The 13,589-nt window shown below is 37.5% G+C and overlaps 1 protein-coding gene across 1 annotated transcript; it reads left to right on the forward strand.

Annotated features, from left to right (window-relative positions):
• The first annotated feature begins 141 nt into the window (after positions 1-141).
• Positions 142-13,186, forward strand: LOC121859071 (aminomethyltransferase, mitochondrial-like). Its single transcript, XM_042355738.1, has 5 exons — positions 142-821; positions 2,837-2,974; positions 7,537-7,734; positions 10,764-10,883; positions 12,079-13,186. The coding sequence occupies exons 1-5, from the start codon at positions 255-257 to the stop codon at positions 12,250-12,252; spliced, it is 1,197 nt and encodes a 398-aa protein (XP_042211672.1). The 5' UTR covers positions 142-254; the 3' UTR covers positions 12,253-13,186.
• Positions 13,187-13,589: the final 403 nt, after the last annotated feature.

Here is a 13,589-nt window from a genome sequence, read left to right on the forward strand (position 1 = left end):
AATAAAAATTACTTTGGGATAATTATATTAGAGTAAGCAGATTTAGGTTAGGTATACTTTATCCGTTTATAAAACTATTGGATAGGTTTAGTGATTTTGTTTTTGGTACATAATATAACATTAGCTAACTCAGCTGATTGTGAGTTGTGACGTCATGAGTGCAGCGCCACATGTAGGTACACCACACACCCAGGACGATTGACGTTAGTGTGTGCATCTCATAATCATCATAGGGTATTGGCAAGACGACCAAGATGCTGCGGAACATTATAACGAAGACAATTTTGTGTGACAGTTCACAAACAAGGTGGTGGAGCCTCACCTCGGTAGCTCATCTACACAAGACTGTGCTTCATGACTTCCATGTAGGCAAGGAAGGTAAGATGGTTGAATTTGCTGGTTACTCCATGCCCGTACAGTATGGCAAGGTTGGCATAGCAACGTCTCACAAGGAGGTGCGCACTCACTGTGGTCTGTTCGACGTGTCTCACATGCTGCAGTCTAAGATCCACGGCCAAGACCGCATCAAATTTATTGAGAAGCTGATAGTTGGGGACATAGAAGGTCTGGCAGACAACACTGGCACGTTGTCTCTCTTCACCAACCCTCAGGGCGGCATCATCGACGACCTCATCTGCAGCAAGACTGACCTGGGCTACCTGTATGTGGTGAGCAACGCCGGGTGTAAGGAGAAGGACTTGGCTCACCTCAAGGAACACTTGTCCTCCTTCAGAGCAGCTGGAGGTGACGCTCAGCTGGAGGTCATCGAGGATCATGGTCTGGTGGCCGTCCAGGGTCCACAAGCTGCACATATATTACAGGTAACTATGAAAGGCAAAGCTTTGCTACCTTTATGGCGGCTTAATCTCTCGGAATACTATTTAGCGGTTCTTGTGCACCTAAACCCCGATAACCACTTGTGTACTGGGTCCCCTCTGAGCTGTATAAAATCATCTGGCATTAGCCCAATATATGGTATTTTAGTTTCGGTCATCTGGGGAATCTTAAGAATATAGCTTAGGTTAGATATAGTTCCTGGTTTCTGTGGCTAGGTTGGTTAGGTTAGGTTAGATCAAAATCATTCATAACACGGCAAAAACCATTGTAAAAAACATAGGGACGACCGAAACTATAATTTTACCAAATAAAATAGGCAGTGTATATTTTGCTGTGAAGAATTATTTCCCTATACATGTTGTGCATGATATCTAGGCAAGACTGAAGTTTTTGCCCTCGTGTTGGTGGTACATGACATGACGAGAAATGGCTTGGGTTTGTGTTTTCCATCCCTTTCAAATATTGAATGTCTTTGAGATCTGTACTATTATGGCTTGTTTGAAGGGATGTTTGTCCTAATTGCTGTGTTCCTCCATTTTTTTAGGGATGTTAAGTCTTTCTGGAAGTAGGCTTTCCAAGCCTGTACAGTACAGTACCTGTATACTGAATTCCAGATTGGGACGTATGTGAGGCATACAGTTGAAGGAGCATTTTCCTGTCTTGGTATTTGAAGGTATGCTTTATAATTCATAGATCTTAGTTAGCTTCTTTTTTCTTTTATTTTTTTACTGCTGTTTTTACTGCTGCTCCCACTTGTTGTGCTGCCTTCGGTGACTGATCTATCACAATGCCGAGATGTTTTTCCTTATCAACAGTATCTAGGAAAGTGTTTTTAGAATAGTTGTGCAAAATCTTACTTTTTGTAATGTTATAAAGCACTTGCCAGACTTGACCATTTGTAGATCACAAACAAAGTGGGTCCAAGGATAGATCCATGGGGTCCGACTAATTACCCAAATGAAGCCAAATATAGCCAGAATGAAATCAAATAATGGTCCTAGATGAATAAATCGGACTGCCAATCACTTCTCGACTAAGAACATAAGAATGCAGGAAACTGCAGCGGGCCTATTGGCCCATACTGGGCAGTCCCGTTTACACCCAACCCCTATTGCTCATATAAGCATCCAACCTATGTTTGAAGCTATTCAGCGTATTCGAGTTAATGATGATATTTGGTAACTTGTTCCATTCATCCACTACTCTGTTTCCAAACCAGTGTTTACCTATTTCACGCCTATATTACCATATCTTTCTCATTATGTTATTCACTGTCCAAAAATTCGATAACTGAATGGCTTTCAAGTAACCCTAAACAATTTGGATAAAAATGGATAACTGTACAATTAAAGACAAAAGTCGTGTTGCGGTTTTGTCCGAAGATTAAATATAACTTGTGAAACAAGGCAGAGCGCACCAAAAGTGTAGCCCTTCGGCATATGTTTTCACCAAATTTCACGACACGACTTTTGTCTTTCATTGTACACATCCAGTGTAAAAAGCATGGGGTTCAAACCAGTTACGGTAGTTAAAGTGGCTTAGATAAACCTAGAAATTTTTAATTCTTAAACCTATGAAAATAGTTATTTTTCTTCAAAGAAACAGTTGGGTGGTAAAGTATATAGCAGGGTTAAACCCCTTGTAAAAGCACATGAAACGAACCAACAAACATGATCTAATTGATCGGTTGTTTGTTTCATGAACTCGGATAATATTAAATCCCTGAGCCTCTGTCCTGACTGTAAACGGATAGATCCACTATTCCTGAGGTAAACAACTTACTGTACAAGACACATCAAGGGTAATTTGCATGTCCTTTAGTATTGGGTGTAGGAAAATGTTGATGGATCTCAGCCACGACTATGAGTTCATGTGGTATGGTGTAAGGTGTTCTAAACCATTATATTACAGTTGTATTATGAACAACTGTAGTTCAATTGGAGGAAGAATAGTTGGAACTTTGTTAACGGTTATCCAATATTAACGCTTTATTTTGTAGCCCATAACAGAGGGAAACCTGGGAGACCTATACTTCATGAACACACGGGAGATGCGTGTGGCTGGCATCCCATGTCGAGTAACAAGATGTGGCTACACTGGAGAAGATGGTGTCGAGATCTCCGTTCCAAATAATAAGGTTTGTTGATAATGTGATTGTGTTCTCCCCAGTGACAAAGTTTCTTGATAGGCAGTGGTTACACCTAAGTCAGTGGGGCCAAACAGCAGGTTATTCTTGGATTTAGGGTTCTGTCAACACTTCTCTGGTTGACACTATAGTTTCTTCATAACTTGTATTACAGTAATATGATAATGCAGGGTTGGAATTTTTTTTTTTTTTTAACCCAAACATTTTTAATGCTATTGTGTTGGTTTTAAAAAGTTTTAAGTATTTTTAGCCCCTTTCATAACTTTTTGATATGGTATTAATCATAAACATTACATTCAGGATGATTTAGCCATCATTTATTATCTTTTCCATCTCGAAAAATCACCGTAAAAAGGACAAATTTGAGACACAAGCTTTTATCAGTCATCCAGTCCCCTACTACCTGCTTAAAGGCAAAAACTAAGTTTAAATTCATCTTAATGCATGGGAAAACTATTCTACTTTTATAGTTGAAACTTATAAAGAATTTGTCTAAGTACAGTTGGAGAGAGAGAGAGAGAGAGCTGGACCCTCATAAGATGTGATTTGAATACTAAAATCAAGGGCTCAGACCACAACCATAAACAGAAGCAGTAATACTAGACAGTGGCAACTTGGCTCCCTTATAATCAGGATATGGGGTGTGAGCAACCCTGTAAGAGAGCTTTTAATCACCACGTTCACAAGTGTATACCAATAATAGTTCACATACAGTCAGGGCTGTGGAGTCGAAGACAAAACCTTCGACTCCGACTCCTCAAATTTTTATGCTTCCGACTCCGACTCCGACTCCTTGGCCTATTTGTAACAACTATTTCTACCATCCTAATTGTAATTTATGGGTTTTCGAGGTCATTTCTTGGTGCTTGTGTATTATTCTGGATGTACTTAAATAGTTAGGCACATTAAATTTTAGTTCAGAGAGAAAAAGTATTTTTGGCCAAAAATCCTTTAAGGCTTTAGACTTACAATTTTTGTCATTTCGGCCAAAAAATGGATTTTGTTCAAAATTTCAGTATAGGTACTCCTGAATGTGCTGCTTAAGGATCTGTTAACCAAAATTTGATATCTTGATTATAACTTGTTCAAATGGCTTTTAGAAAATGTTCAAATGATTTTTAGAATATTTTAATTACTTTTGCAATGCTAATTACTCGCCACTTATGGGTTTTCGAGGTCATTTCTTGGTGCTTGTGTATTATTCTGGATGTACTTAAATAGTTAGGCACATTAAATTTTAGTTCAGAGAGAAAACGTATTTTTGGCCAAAAATCCTTTAAGGCTTTAGACTTACAATTTTGTCATTTCGGCCAAAAAATGGATTTTGTTCAAAATTTCAGTATAGGTACTCCTGAATGTGCTGCTTAAGGATCTGTTAACCAAAATTTGATATCTTGATTATAACTTGTTCAAATGGCTTTTAGAAAATGTTCAAATGATTTTTAGAATATTTTAATTACTTTTGCAATGCTAATTACTCGCCACTTATGGGTTTTCGAGGTCATTTCTTGGTGCTTGTGTATTATTCTGGATGTACTTAAATAGTTAGACACTATTAAATGCAGTAAACGCATTCTATGAGAACAGCAGGACAACAGTAAGAGTAAATGAGAAAGAAAAAGTGAAACATTTGAAATAAATGTGGGTGTTAGACAGGGATGTGTTATGTCCCCATGGTGGTTCAGTACATGTACTGTATGCAGGGCTGTGGAGTCGGAGTCGAGGAGTCGGAGGAAATTTCGGCTTGTGGAGTCGGAGTCGGTAAAATTGTCCAGACTCCGACTCCGACTGAAGCTATTCTGTTCCTAAGAACAAATATATGAACTCAGGCATATTCATTGCAGTGATTCCACTGATCCCACTAATTTTCTTAAATTATTAAAAGAATTTATTTCCATTTTATAAGCATTATTATGAATTTATTGTAGCAGGCACAGTATAGCACTATAATTTTGGACGATAGTCTCTTCTTTACCATTTGAAATTTTGAATTATATCAAATTTTGTTTCGTTGAAAACTGCACAGAGGCTCTCAGCTACAAAACAATTAGCTACAACCTGTTTTTGGTGAGATTAAGGCAAATTTAATTTAATAACTTAATCATGTAAGGTTTATCCATTTTCCTTAATAAGGTATTCATTTCTTTAATGTACATAAATATATAACTTTACTTTAAAAGGAATTGTAGGATCATCATTTAGATCCACATCAGATTATGAGCTTAAACAAAATTCATATGCTGAGATCGAACTTTTAGATATACATGTAAATGGTGTTTTCTAGTTAATATCTTGAATTCTTAATAAATTTATTTTTCTTTTGATTGAAACTTTGAAAGTCAAGCCTATCATCTTTTTGTAGTTCTTAAATATCGTCCAGATCATTAATAAAGCTGTAGCAGTATAGCCACGGTGTTTTACTTTTTACCTATGCAGGTTACAACATACAAATTACAATTAGGATGGTAGAAATAGTTGTTACAAATAGGCCAAGGAGTCGGAGTCGGAAGCATAAAAATTTGAGGAGTCGGAGTTGGAGTCGGAGTCGAAGGTTTTGTCTTCGACTCCACAGCCCTGGCACAAAGTATGCAAAGTATCAGGGTGAGGCTTCGTCAGCTGACTTAGTGGCTGCAGATTCCTTCCCTGAAATTGCCAATCAAATCATTCAAGAGGGAGGTTATACCCTGGATCAGATCTTTAACTGTGACGAGACCGGGTTGTTTTGGAAAAAATCCCCTAAAGCAACATTTATCTCTAAGAAAGAAACACAGGCAAAAGGTGTGAAAATGGCAAAGGATCGCTTTAGTGTCCTCCTAATCTGTAATGCTTCAGGTGACTGTCCCATGAAGCCTCTGGTGATCTACAAATATAAAAGACCAAGAGCTTACAAGGGATGTGATATGTCCAAACTGAATGTCTACTGGGAAAAGACAAATAAAGGCTACATGTCTACGGAGTTATCAAAGAAGTGGTTTGATGATTGTTTTGTTAAGGATGCCAAAGAATACTGCCGGAAGAAGAATGTAACCTTCAAAGTGGTGCTCTTTCTTGACAATGCCCCCAGTCATGCACGACTTCTAGTAGGACATCACCCTAGCGTTGAGGTTGTGTTTCTTCCACCAAATACAACCTCCAAAATACAGCCACTAGACCAAGAAATCATAGCAAATGTAAAGTTGCTGTACTACAAATATGTCCATGACAAGATGAGGAAGGAAACTGATAAGCAAGAAGAAGTGAAGGAAATTGCTGAAACTGTGAGCAGTAGCGAGGAGGAGGTGGAGGGTCCACCCCTCGCCGCCTCTGCTACTCCGCCTGGCTCACACACCACCTCCATTACTCCGCCTGCCTCACTCACAGCCTCCGCCTCCACTCCTCCTCCTGGCGTACCTTCAACCTCCACAGTGACTGTTACTGCCTTCTGGAAAAATTATAACATTCGCCAGGCAGTCAATTTCTTTGTAAAAGCCTGGGGAAATACTACGAAAGCAACCGTTAGGCATGCCTGGTTGGCAATCCTGCCACAACTCAAGTCTGCCGAGATGAAGAGACAGCAGCCAGCAGAGCTAATGAACCAAGTGTTGGAAACCGTCCGCAGTATCCCAGCCCCAGGATTTCAAGAAGTGACTCGGGAAGATTTAGAAGAAATTATGCAAGAAGGTAACACAAATGACGTCGAGGATCTCCTGGAGGATGAAGAAGGTGGTGAGAGTGGTTATACAGCGAGTGATGCAGGGGAGACCGAGCAGAGGAAAGTGACGACACAGAAGCTGTCACTCTTATTGGGTGTCTTTACCAGCCTTCAAGAGATGATCCAAGACATTGAGAGTGAATCAGGTGAAAGGGAGCAAGTGATTGGAGTTATAGAATCTATTTCGAGGAAATACCAGACGCAGTACAACGAGCGAGTGAATGCCCGGCAGCAGTCACTCATCACTCGCTTTCTTTCACAACGCCAGCCAGCCGAGGAAGACCAACAGAGAGAGGTTGAAGTTGATGATGACATTGGGGAAATGCCTGAAGATTTTGACTTTGCGGGGTTTGATGAAGTGTTAGCGGAAGTGGGTGAACCGGGTGCCAGAGGCCAGCACGGAGATGGAGGTTCAACGCAGTAGCTTCCATGCCCAGCCACTGAACAATAAACACACCAAGCACCTCAAAAACTCCCCCAAGCTACAGGTAAGTGTTATATTACTCAAATTCTTTATTCTGATGATTGAATAACAAATTTTTTTATTTCAGCTAACAAAAAGTGTTAGGCAGGGCTTCAAAGGGGAACAAATGGGTGAAATTCTTGGGGCGGCGGCACCAATAAACCCTTTTTACATGTATTTCAATGTCACACAAATAACGTTTTCGCTAATAACAGCATTTTTCAGGCACCTATTAGACGTCATTGGCAAGAGCCTACTGTAATCTCCTGAATGTACTGATTAAGGAACTGTTGTCCGCATTTTGTTATCTGTATTATTACTTGTCCAAATGTGTATATTTAGATTGGTTGGTATTGAAGTTTATGTTACTATATACTTCTGTTTTCTACTCCCATTCAGGCAGTTGAGCTGTGTGAGACACTTGTAGGATTAGGTGTCCACCTGGCAGGTTTGGGTGCTCGAGACTCACTCAGACTGGAAGCAGGACTCTGTCTCTATGGTAATGATATTGATGACACCACAACTCCCATTGAAGGGGGTCTCACATGGACTATTGGAAAGAGGCGCAGACAAACTGCAGATTTTCTTGGAGCAGAGGTGATTCCACTTGTTTTAAGGAAGATTTGCCACCCGATTATCATCTTCCTCCCTTTGTTTATTTTTCAATGTCCTTTCATTATTATCAGACATTTTTGATACAGTATGTTAATGTGAAACATTGTAGACCGGTATAGATGTTAAAGATTCACTCTTTGTACTGCTTATACTAGTTGTGTAAGTTGTTCTACTTTATTCAGTCCTTTCCTTTCATTTTCTACACCTGTCTTGTATCATTCTCTCTGTTATTATTTCCCTTCTCTCTTGAGGTGTGTCTCTTTATACACTACACCTGACATGAAACTGAGAGAGAAGAGTATATATATATATGTATATGTGCAAGTAAATCACTGTAGGTGCGCATGATCTAGGTATAAGCTGATAACCACAAGGAAAGAAGAAAACACGAAGTTCCCAAGTGCTTTCGTGTAATTCACATCTTCAGGGGTGAGTACAGCATATATATATATATATATATATATATATATATATATATATATATATATATATATATATATATATATATATATATATATATATTATATATATATATTATATATATATATATTATATATATATATATATTATATATATATATATTATATATATATATTATATATATATATTATATATATATTATATATATATATTATATATATATTATATATTATATATTATATATATATATATACAGTGGGGTATGCTATAACGAACGTAATTGGTTCCAGAACCTCGTTCGTTATAGCATTCGTTCGTTATAGGATTAATCCGTTCCAGGCCCCCAAATACAACCACCTAACACTGAAAAAATTCTGTGGAAAATCTAAAAAATACGGTACTTTATCTTACCTTAGTGTTATTCAGCATGCAGGTACCCCTAAACACTGGCACATCACTATCACTTCCACTGGGAGTCTTGGCTTTAAGGTCCTCAAACAATTGTCTGGCCTTCTCACAAATTATAGCTTCACTAATGTTACCACCTGCCATTTCTTTCTCCTTTATCCACACTAAGAGTAAATTTTCCATCACTTCAATCACATTACACTTTGCTTTGCTAAGTCTAAAGATTCCCTTAGCCACTTGCACAGTTTTTAACTCCTCTTTATTCTTCAAAATCGTACATATAGTAAATTTAGCCATCCCATATTCATCACTAAGTTTCGCAATGCTTCTCCCATTCTCGCGTTTCTTTATAATTTCTTTCTTAGTTTCAAGGGTTATTAGCTTTCTCACTCGCTTTGGACGACTCATTGTTACAATTGTATACTTGTATAACAAAATAGTTATACAAATAACGCGAATTTCCACATCAAAAGACGAAATTTCAACAATAACAGTGGTGCACTGGCTACACAATGAGACAAAGATGGCGCCTGACGCTCTTGTTGTGGGTCGTGGTTCAACAATATTCATGCGCCAGGCGAAATAGTCCCGTATTCATCCGCGTTCGTTGTAGGAGTTGCGTTCGTTATAGCATTCTCAATTTTAAAGGTAAAACCGTTCGTTATAGGAATATTCGTAGTAGGATCCGTTCGTTACAGCATACCCCACTATATATATATATATATATATATATATATATATATATATATATATATATATATATATATATATATATATATATATATATATATATATATATATATATATATATATATATATATATATATATATATATATATATATATATATATATATATATATATATATATATATATATATATATATATATATATATATATATATATATATATATATATATATATATATATACATACATACATACATACATACATACATACACACACACACACACACAGTGGGGTATGCTATGACGAACGGATCCTACTACGAATATTCCTATAACGAACGGTTTTACCTATAAAATTGAGAATGCTATAACGAACGCAACTCCGACAACGAATGCGGATGAATACGAGACTATTTCGTCTGGTGCATGAATATTGTTGTACCGCGACCCACAACAAGAGCGTCAGGCGCCATCTTTGTCTCATTGTGTAGCCAGTGCACCACTGTTATTGTTGAAATTTCGTCTTTTGATATGGAAATTCGTGTTATTTGTATAACTATTTTGTTATACAAGTATACAATTGTAACAATGAATCGTCCAAAGTGAGTGAGAAAGCTAATAACTCATGAAACTAAGAAAGAAATCTTAAAGAAATGTGAGAATGGAACAAGCATTGCGAAACTTAGTGATGAATATGGGATGGCTAAATCAACTATATGTACGATTTTGAAGAATAAAGAGGAGTTAAAAACTGTGCAAGTGGCTAAGGGAATCTTTAGACTTAGCAAAGCAAGGTGTAATTTGATTGAAGAGATGGAAAATTTACTCTTAGTGTGGATAAAGAAGAAAGAAATGGCAGGTGATAGCATTAGTGAAGCTATAATTTGTGAGAAGGCCAAACAATTGTTTGAGGACCTTAAAGCCAAGACTCCCCGGGGAAGTGTTAGTGCTGTGCCAGTGTTTAGGGGTACCTGCATGCTGAACAACACTAAGGAAAGATAAAGTACCGTATTTTTTACATTTTCCACAGAAAATTTTCAGTGTTAAGCGGAAAATCTCCCATTTCCTGTAGGTGCCTCATAACTGGGGTTCTACTGTATAGTATTTGTAGATTGAAAAATAAGTGTTTCAGGCATTAATAGATTGTAATGCTTGCAAGAGTTCAGAAATGGTTCCTGCTTAGCTATCTCTGAAGAGTTGGGTGTGAACTGTTTCTAAGTAAGCAATAATATAATTTTTAATTCTGGATTTGGGCTAAGTAGAATTTAGCCTACTGGAGATAACAACTGAGGGATTCATTAGCCTATGGAAAACAGCAACTTCACACATAGGATGCAGACTGATTTTTTCAGACCAAAAAGTGTCTTAAATGCCATAAAATACAGAAATTTTTTGTTGTGCCATCATGTATTCATTATAAGTACAGTATTCCATTTATGTAACATTTATTATTAAAGTATGTGATCCTTAGTAAATGCCAGTTTTATCTGTTTAGATAATCTTACGGCAACTGAAGGAGAAGCCAGAACGTCGTCGAGTTGGCCTCACTTGTAGTGGACCTCCCCCTCGCTCTCACTCTCCTGTCCTTGATGCTGACGGTAATCAAATTGGAGAAGTAAGTTTACCTACAAGTTCATTCCGTACTTATAAAGTATAGGTAACTGAGTCATAACCTATGGTGTGTACAGTACACTGATGGCTTACCTTTCTCCTCCTCTTCCAGTAGGAAGCCTACCCATATAGATACGTCTTCTTCCCCAGATAAAAGTCTCTTCCAGTAATATTTTGTATGGCTTTGTTGTAATGATTTAATTTTTCAAGTGCAAACAGTTTTATTCGTTTATAATTTCAATGTATATTTTTTTTTTCAGTTAGGAGGAGGTTTTATGTATAACATATAAGTTGCAAGCAGATTTATTATTTTGATACATTATATACCTGTATTTACATATTCATTGTGAATGAACAATGAACATCCTTGGTTTTGATGAAAAGGCTCACTGGTAACTCGTAAATTAATCAATTCTCAAACACTAATATTGAGGTATTTACCGGGGGTTTTAAACCACCCTGGACTTGGTGCCACGTTACAAGTTAAAGTATGGGCCCTGCCATAAAACATTATTCCAGAATCAGTATTTCATTAAACATGGATTTCACTGTACTCCCCAGTTGGAGGCCATTATAGGTTGCCAGTACACCACACACCTTCCTCTACAGGTCTTAAGAACAATTTGGTCAGTTAGTTACATAGTGCTGTGAACTTATACACAACTGTACAGAAATGAGACAGACTGCTGACAGATAATGACTAATATGATGGGAGGAGAAGTGAAAAGATATGATCATGATGATGATGTGAATATGAAGGAGAATGTATACAAGTAAAACATGTGAGTACTATAGTATGTGTGGGTGTATCACTTGTATTGTTGCTTGGTGTTGCTGGCTCAAGGAAACACAGGCTTGTAGGTGCATTGATCTGTACAGTAGTGCAGTGAGACACCAACTGCTATTACAAGGTAACACATGGACTGGAAACCTAGTGCCACATAATTCATACCCAACCAGCTGTCACTCACACCACCAGAGAGTAGCACTCTTACACACACACATTCATGCCACAAGAGGAGGGCTCACTTATTTGAGATCACTTATATACAGCCTACATAAATACCATACAGTCACCTTGTTAACTTAGCCCTTTCCTCTCATTTTCTTTGCAGGTCTTGTACCATTTTTTCCTATTACAGTACTGTATTAATCATATTGATAATAGATACAGATTTAGCTGTTCTCTCATCCTGCAGGTGACCAGTGGATGCCCAGCACCATCACTGGGAATAAATGTAGCTATGGCTTATGTTCCTGCAGCTTTCGCCAAGGTTGGTACAAAGCTCAGTGTTCAGGTGCGTAAAAAGAATATCCCAGCTACAGTGGCAAAAATGCCTTTCGTCAAGTGCAATTATCATAATAAAAAATAGGCTTATGATTATTTATGCTTCACCCTTAAAAAGTGGTCAACCTTACTGATAACTTGTAGGACTGTAATGTTTTCTTTATGTGGATTTATTTTTTTACAAAGGTGAGAAAAATTACTCATTATTCAATCTGTTTTTTGGGGACCTTTGTCTCATTTCATGTAAATAAAACATGATGCAATTATAGACATAGTAATCACTGAGGTATGAAGCACAGGTTTACTTCTGTTATAAAAAAATAGTGTTTCACATGATGGTGCTTCCATTAAAGTATTCCATTGGTCTTTCAGTTGTTAAACGGTACCATTTTGTTTACCTTGACTCTTTCTATGAAATAGTTTGCTCAAGGTTGGTGTTTATCATTACCCTGTGTTGTCAGGTTAAACAGTGGAATTCAGACAGTTCTTCTTTGTTATTGTTTTAATTGTATGTGTGTAAAGACTATATTGTTAATTAATTTTATGTAAAGATTAATTTATGTCACGTAACCCCCCCACCCCAATCTAGCGTTTTGTTTTGAAACCCATGGTGAAGAATTTTGGTAAAATTCCATGTCGGTGACCGTGAAGCTTGGAGTCAGAACCACCAAAATTAGGCTAATCTCCATGCTTATGTGTACACAACACCATAGATAAAGTTTGGCCAACCTTAACACAGGTTGTTACTCAAAGTCAGAGGTCTTTTTGGGCTGTCTCCCACATAATAATTGGATTTGTAATTAATATCACATTATATTGAGAAATCTTTATTAATGAAACATCAAAGAGGGTCCTCATTATTACCGAATTGACCCATTACAGTAGTCCCTCGGTTTACGAGCACAATCCGTTCCAGCAGGTTGCTCGTTAACTGAAAAACTCGTTAACCAAAACCATTGTTTCAATGGGTTTTTGGGTAATTGGTTCCAGCTCACCGAAAATTGCCTAAATTCAACAACAAAGATAGAAAGTACACTTACTTTGAGGTGTGTATGTAGAAGGCTCCTGAATGATGATGATGATGGGAATTAGAATGGGGGTGGAGGAGAAGGGAGAAGAGAAGGCATTGGGGTGGAAGAGAAGTCACCCCATGGCGCCATTTCACCCATAAAATTTTAGTTCTCTTGGTGTAATTCAAGATTATTTTCCTTAAATCAACACTGCACTGCATTATATATTGTCAATATGTAAAATAAATTTCAAAATGACCAATAATTTGCTTGGAAACAGAAAAAAAAGCGTTTAGTTGAAGAGAGTCTCAAGCAAGATGTTACCTCCACTGAAAAGAGAGAGAGACTAACGCCTGTTTGGTGTGTTGACAGGCTGGATGGAGCGCATAAGAATAGTTTCCTTACCTTCAAT

The sequence above is a fragment of the Homarus americanus genome, unplaced genomic scaffold (genome assembly GCF_018991925.1).
Source record: "Homarus americanus isolate GMGI-L3 unplaced genomic scaffold, GMGI_Hamer_2.0 scaffold5773, whole genome shotgun sequence".
Taxonomy (NCBI): domain Eukaryota; kingdom Metazoa; phylum Arthropoda; class Malacostraca; order Decapoda; family Nephropidae; genus Homarus; species Homarus americanus.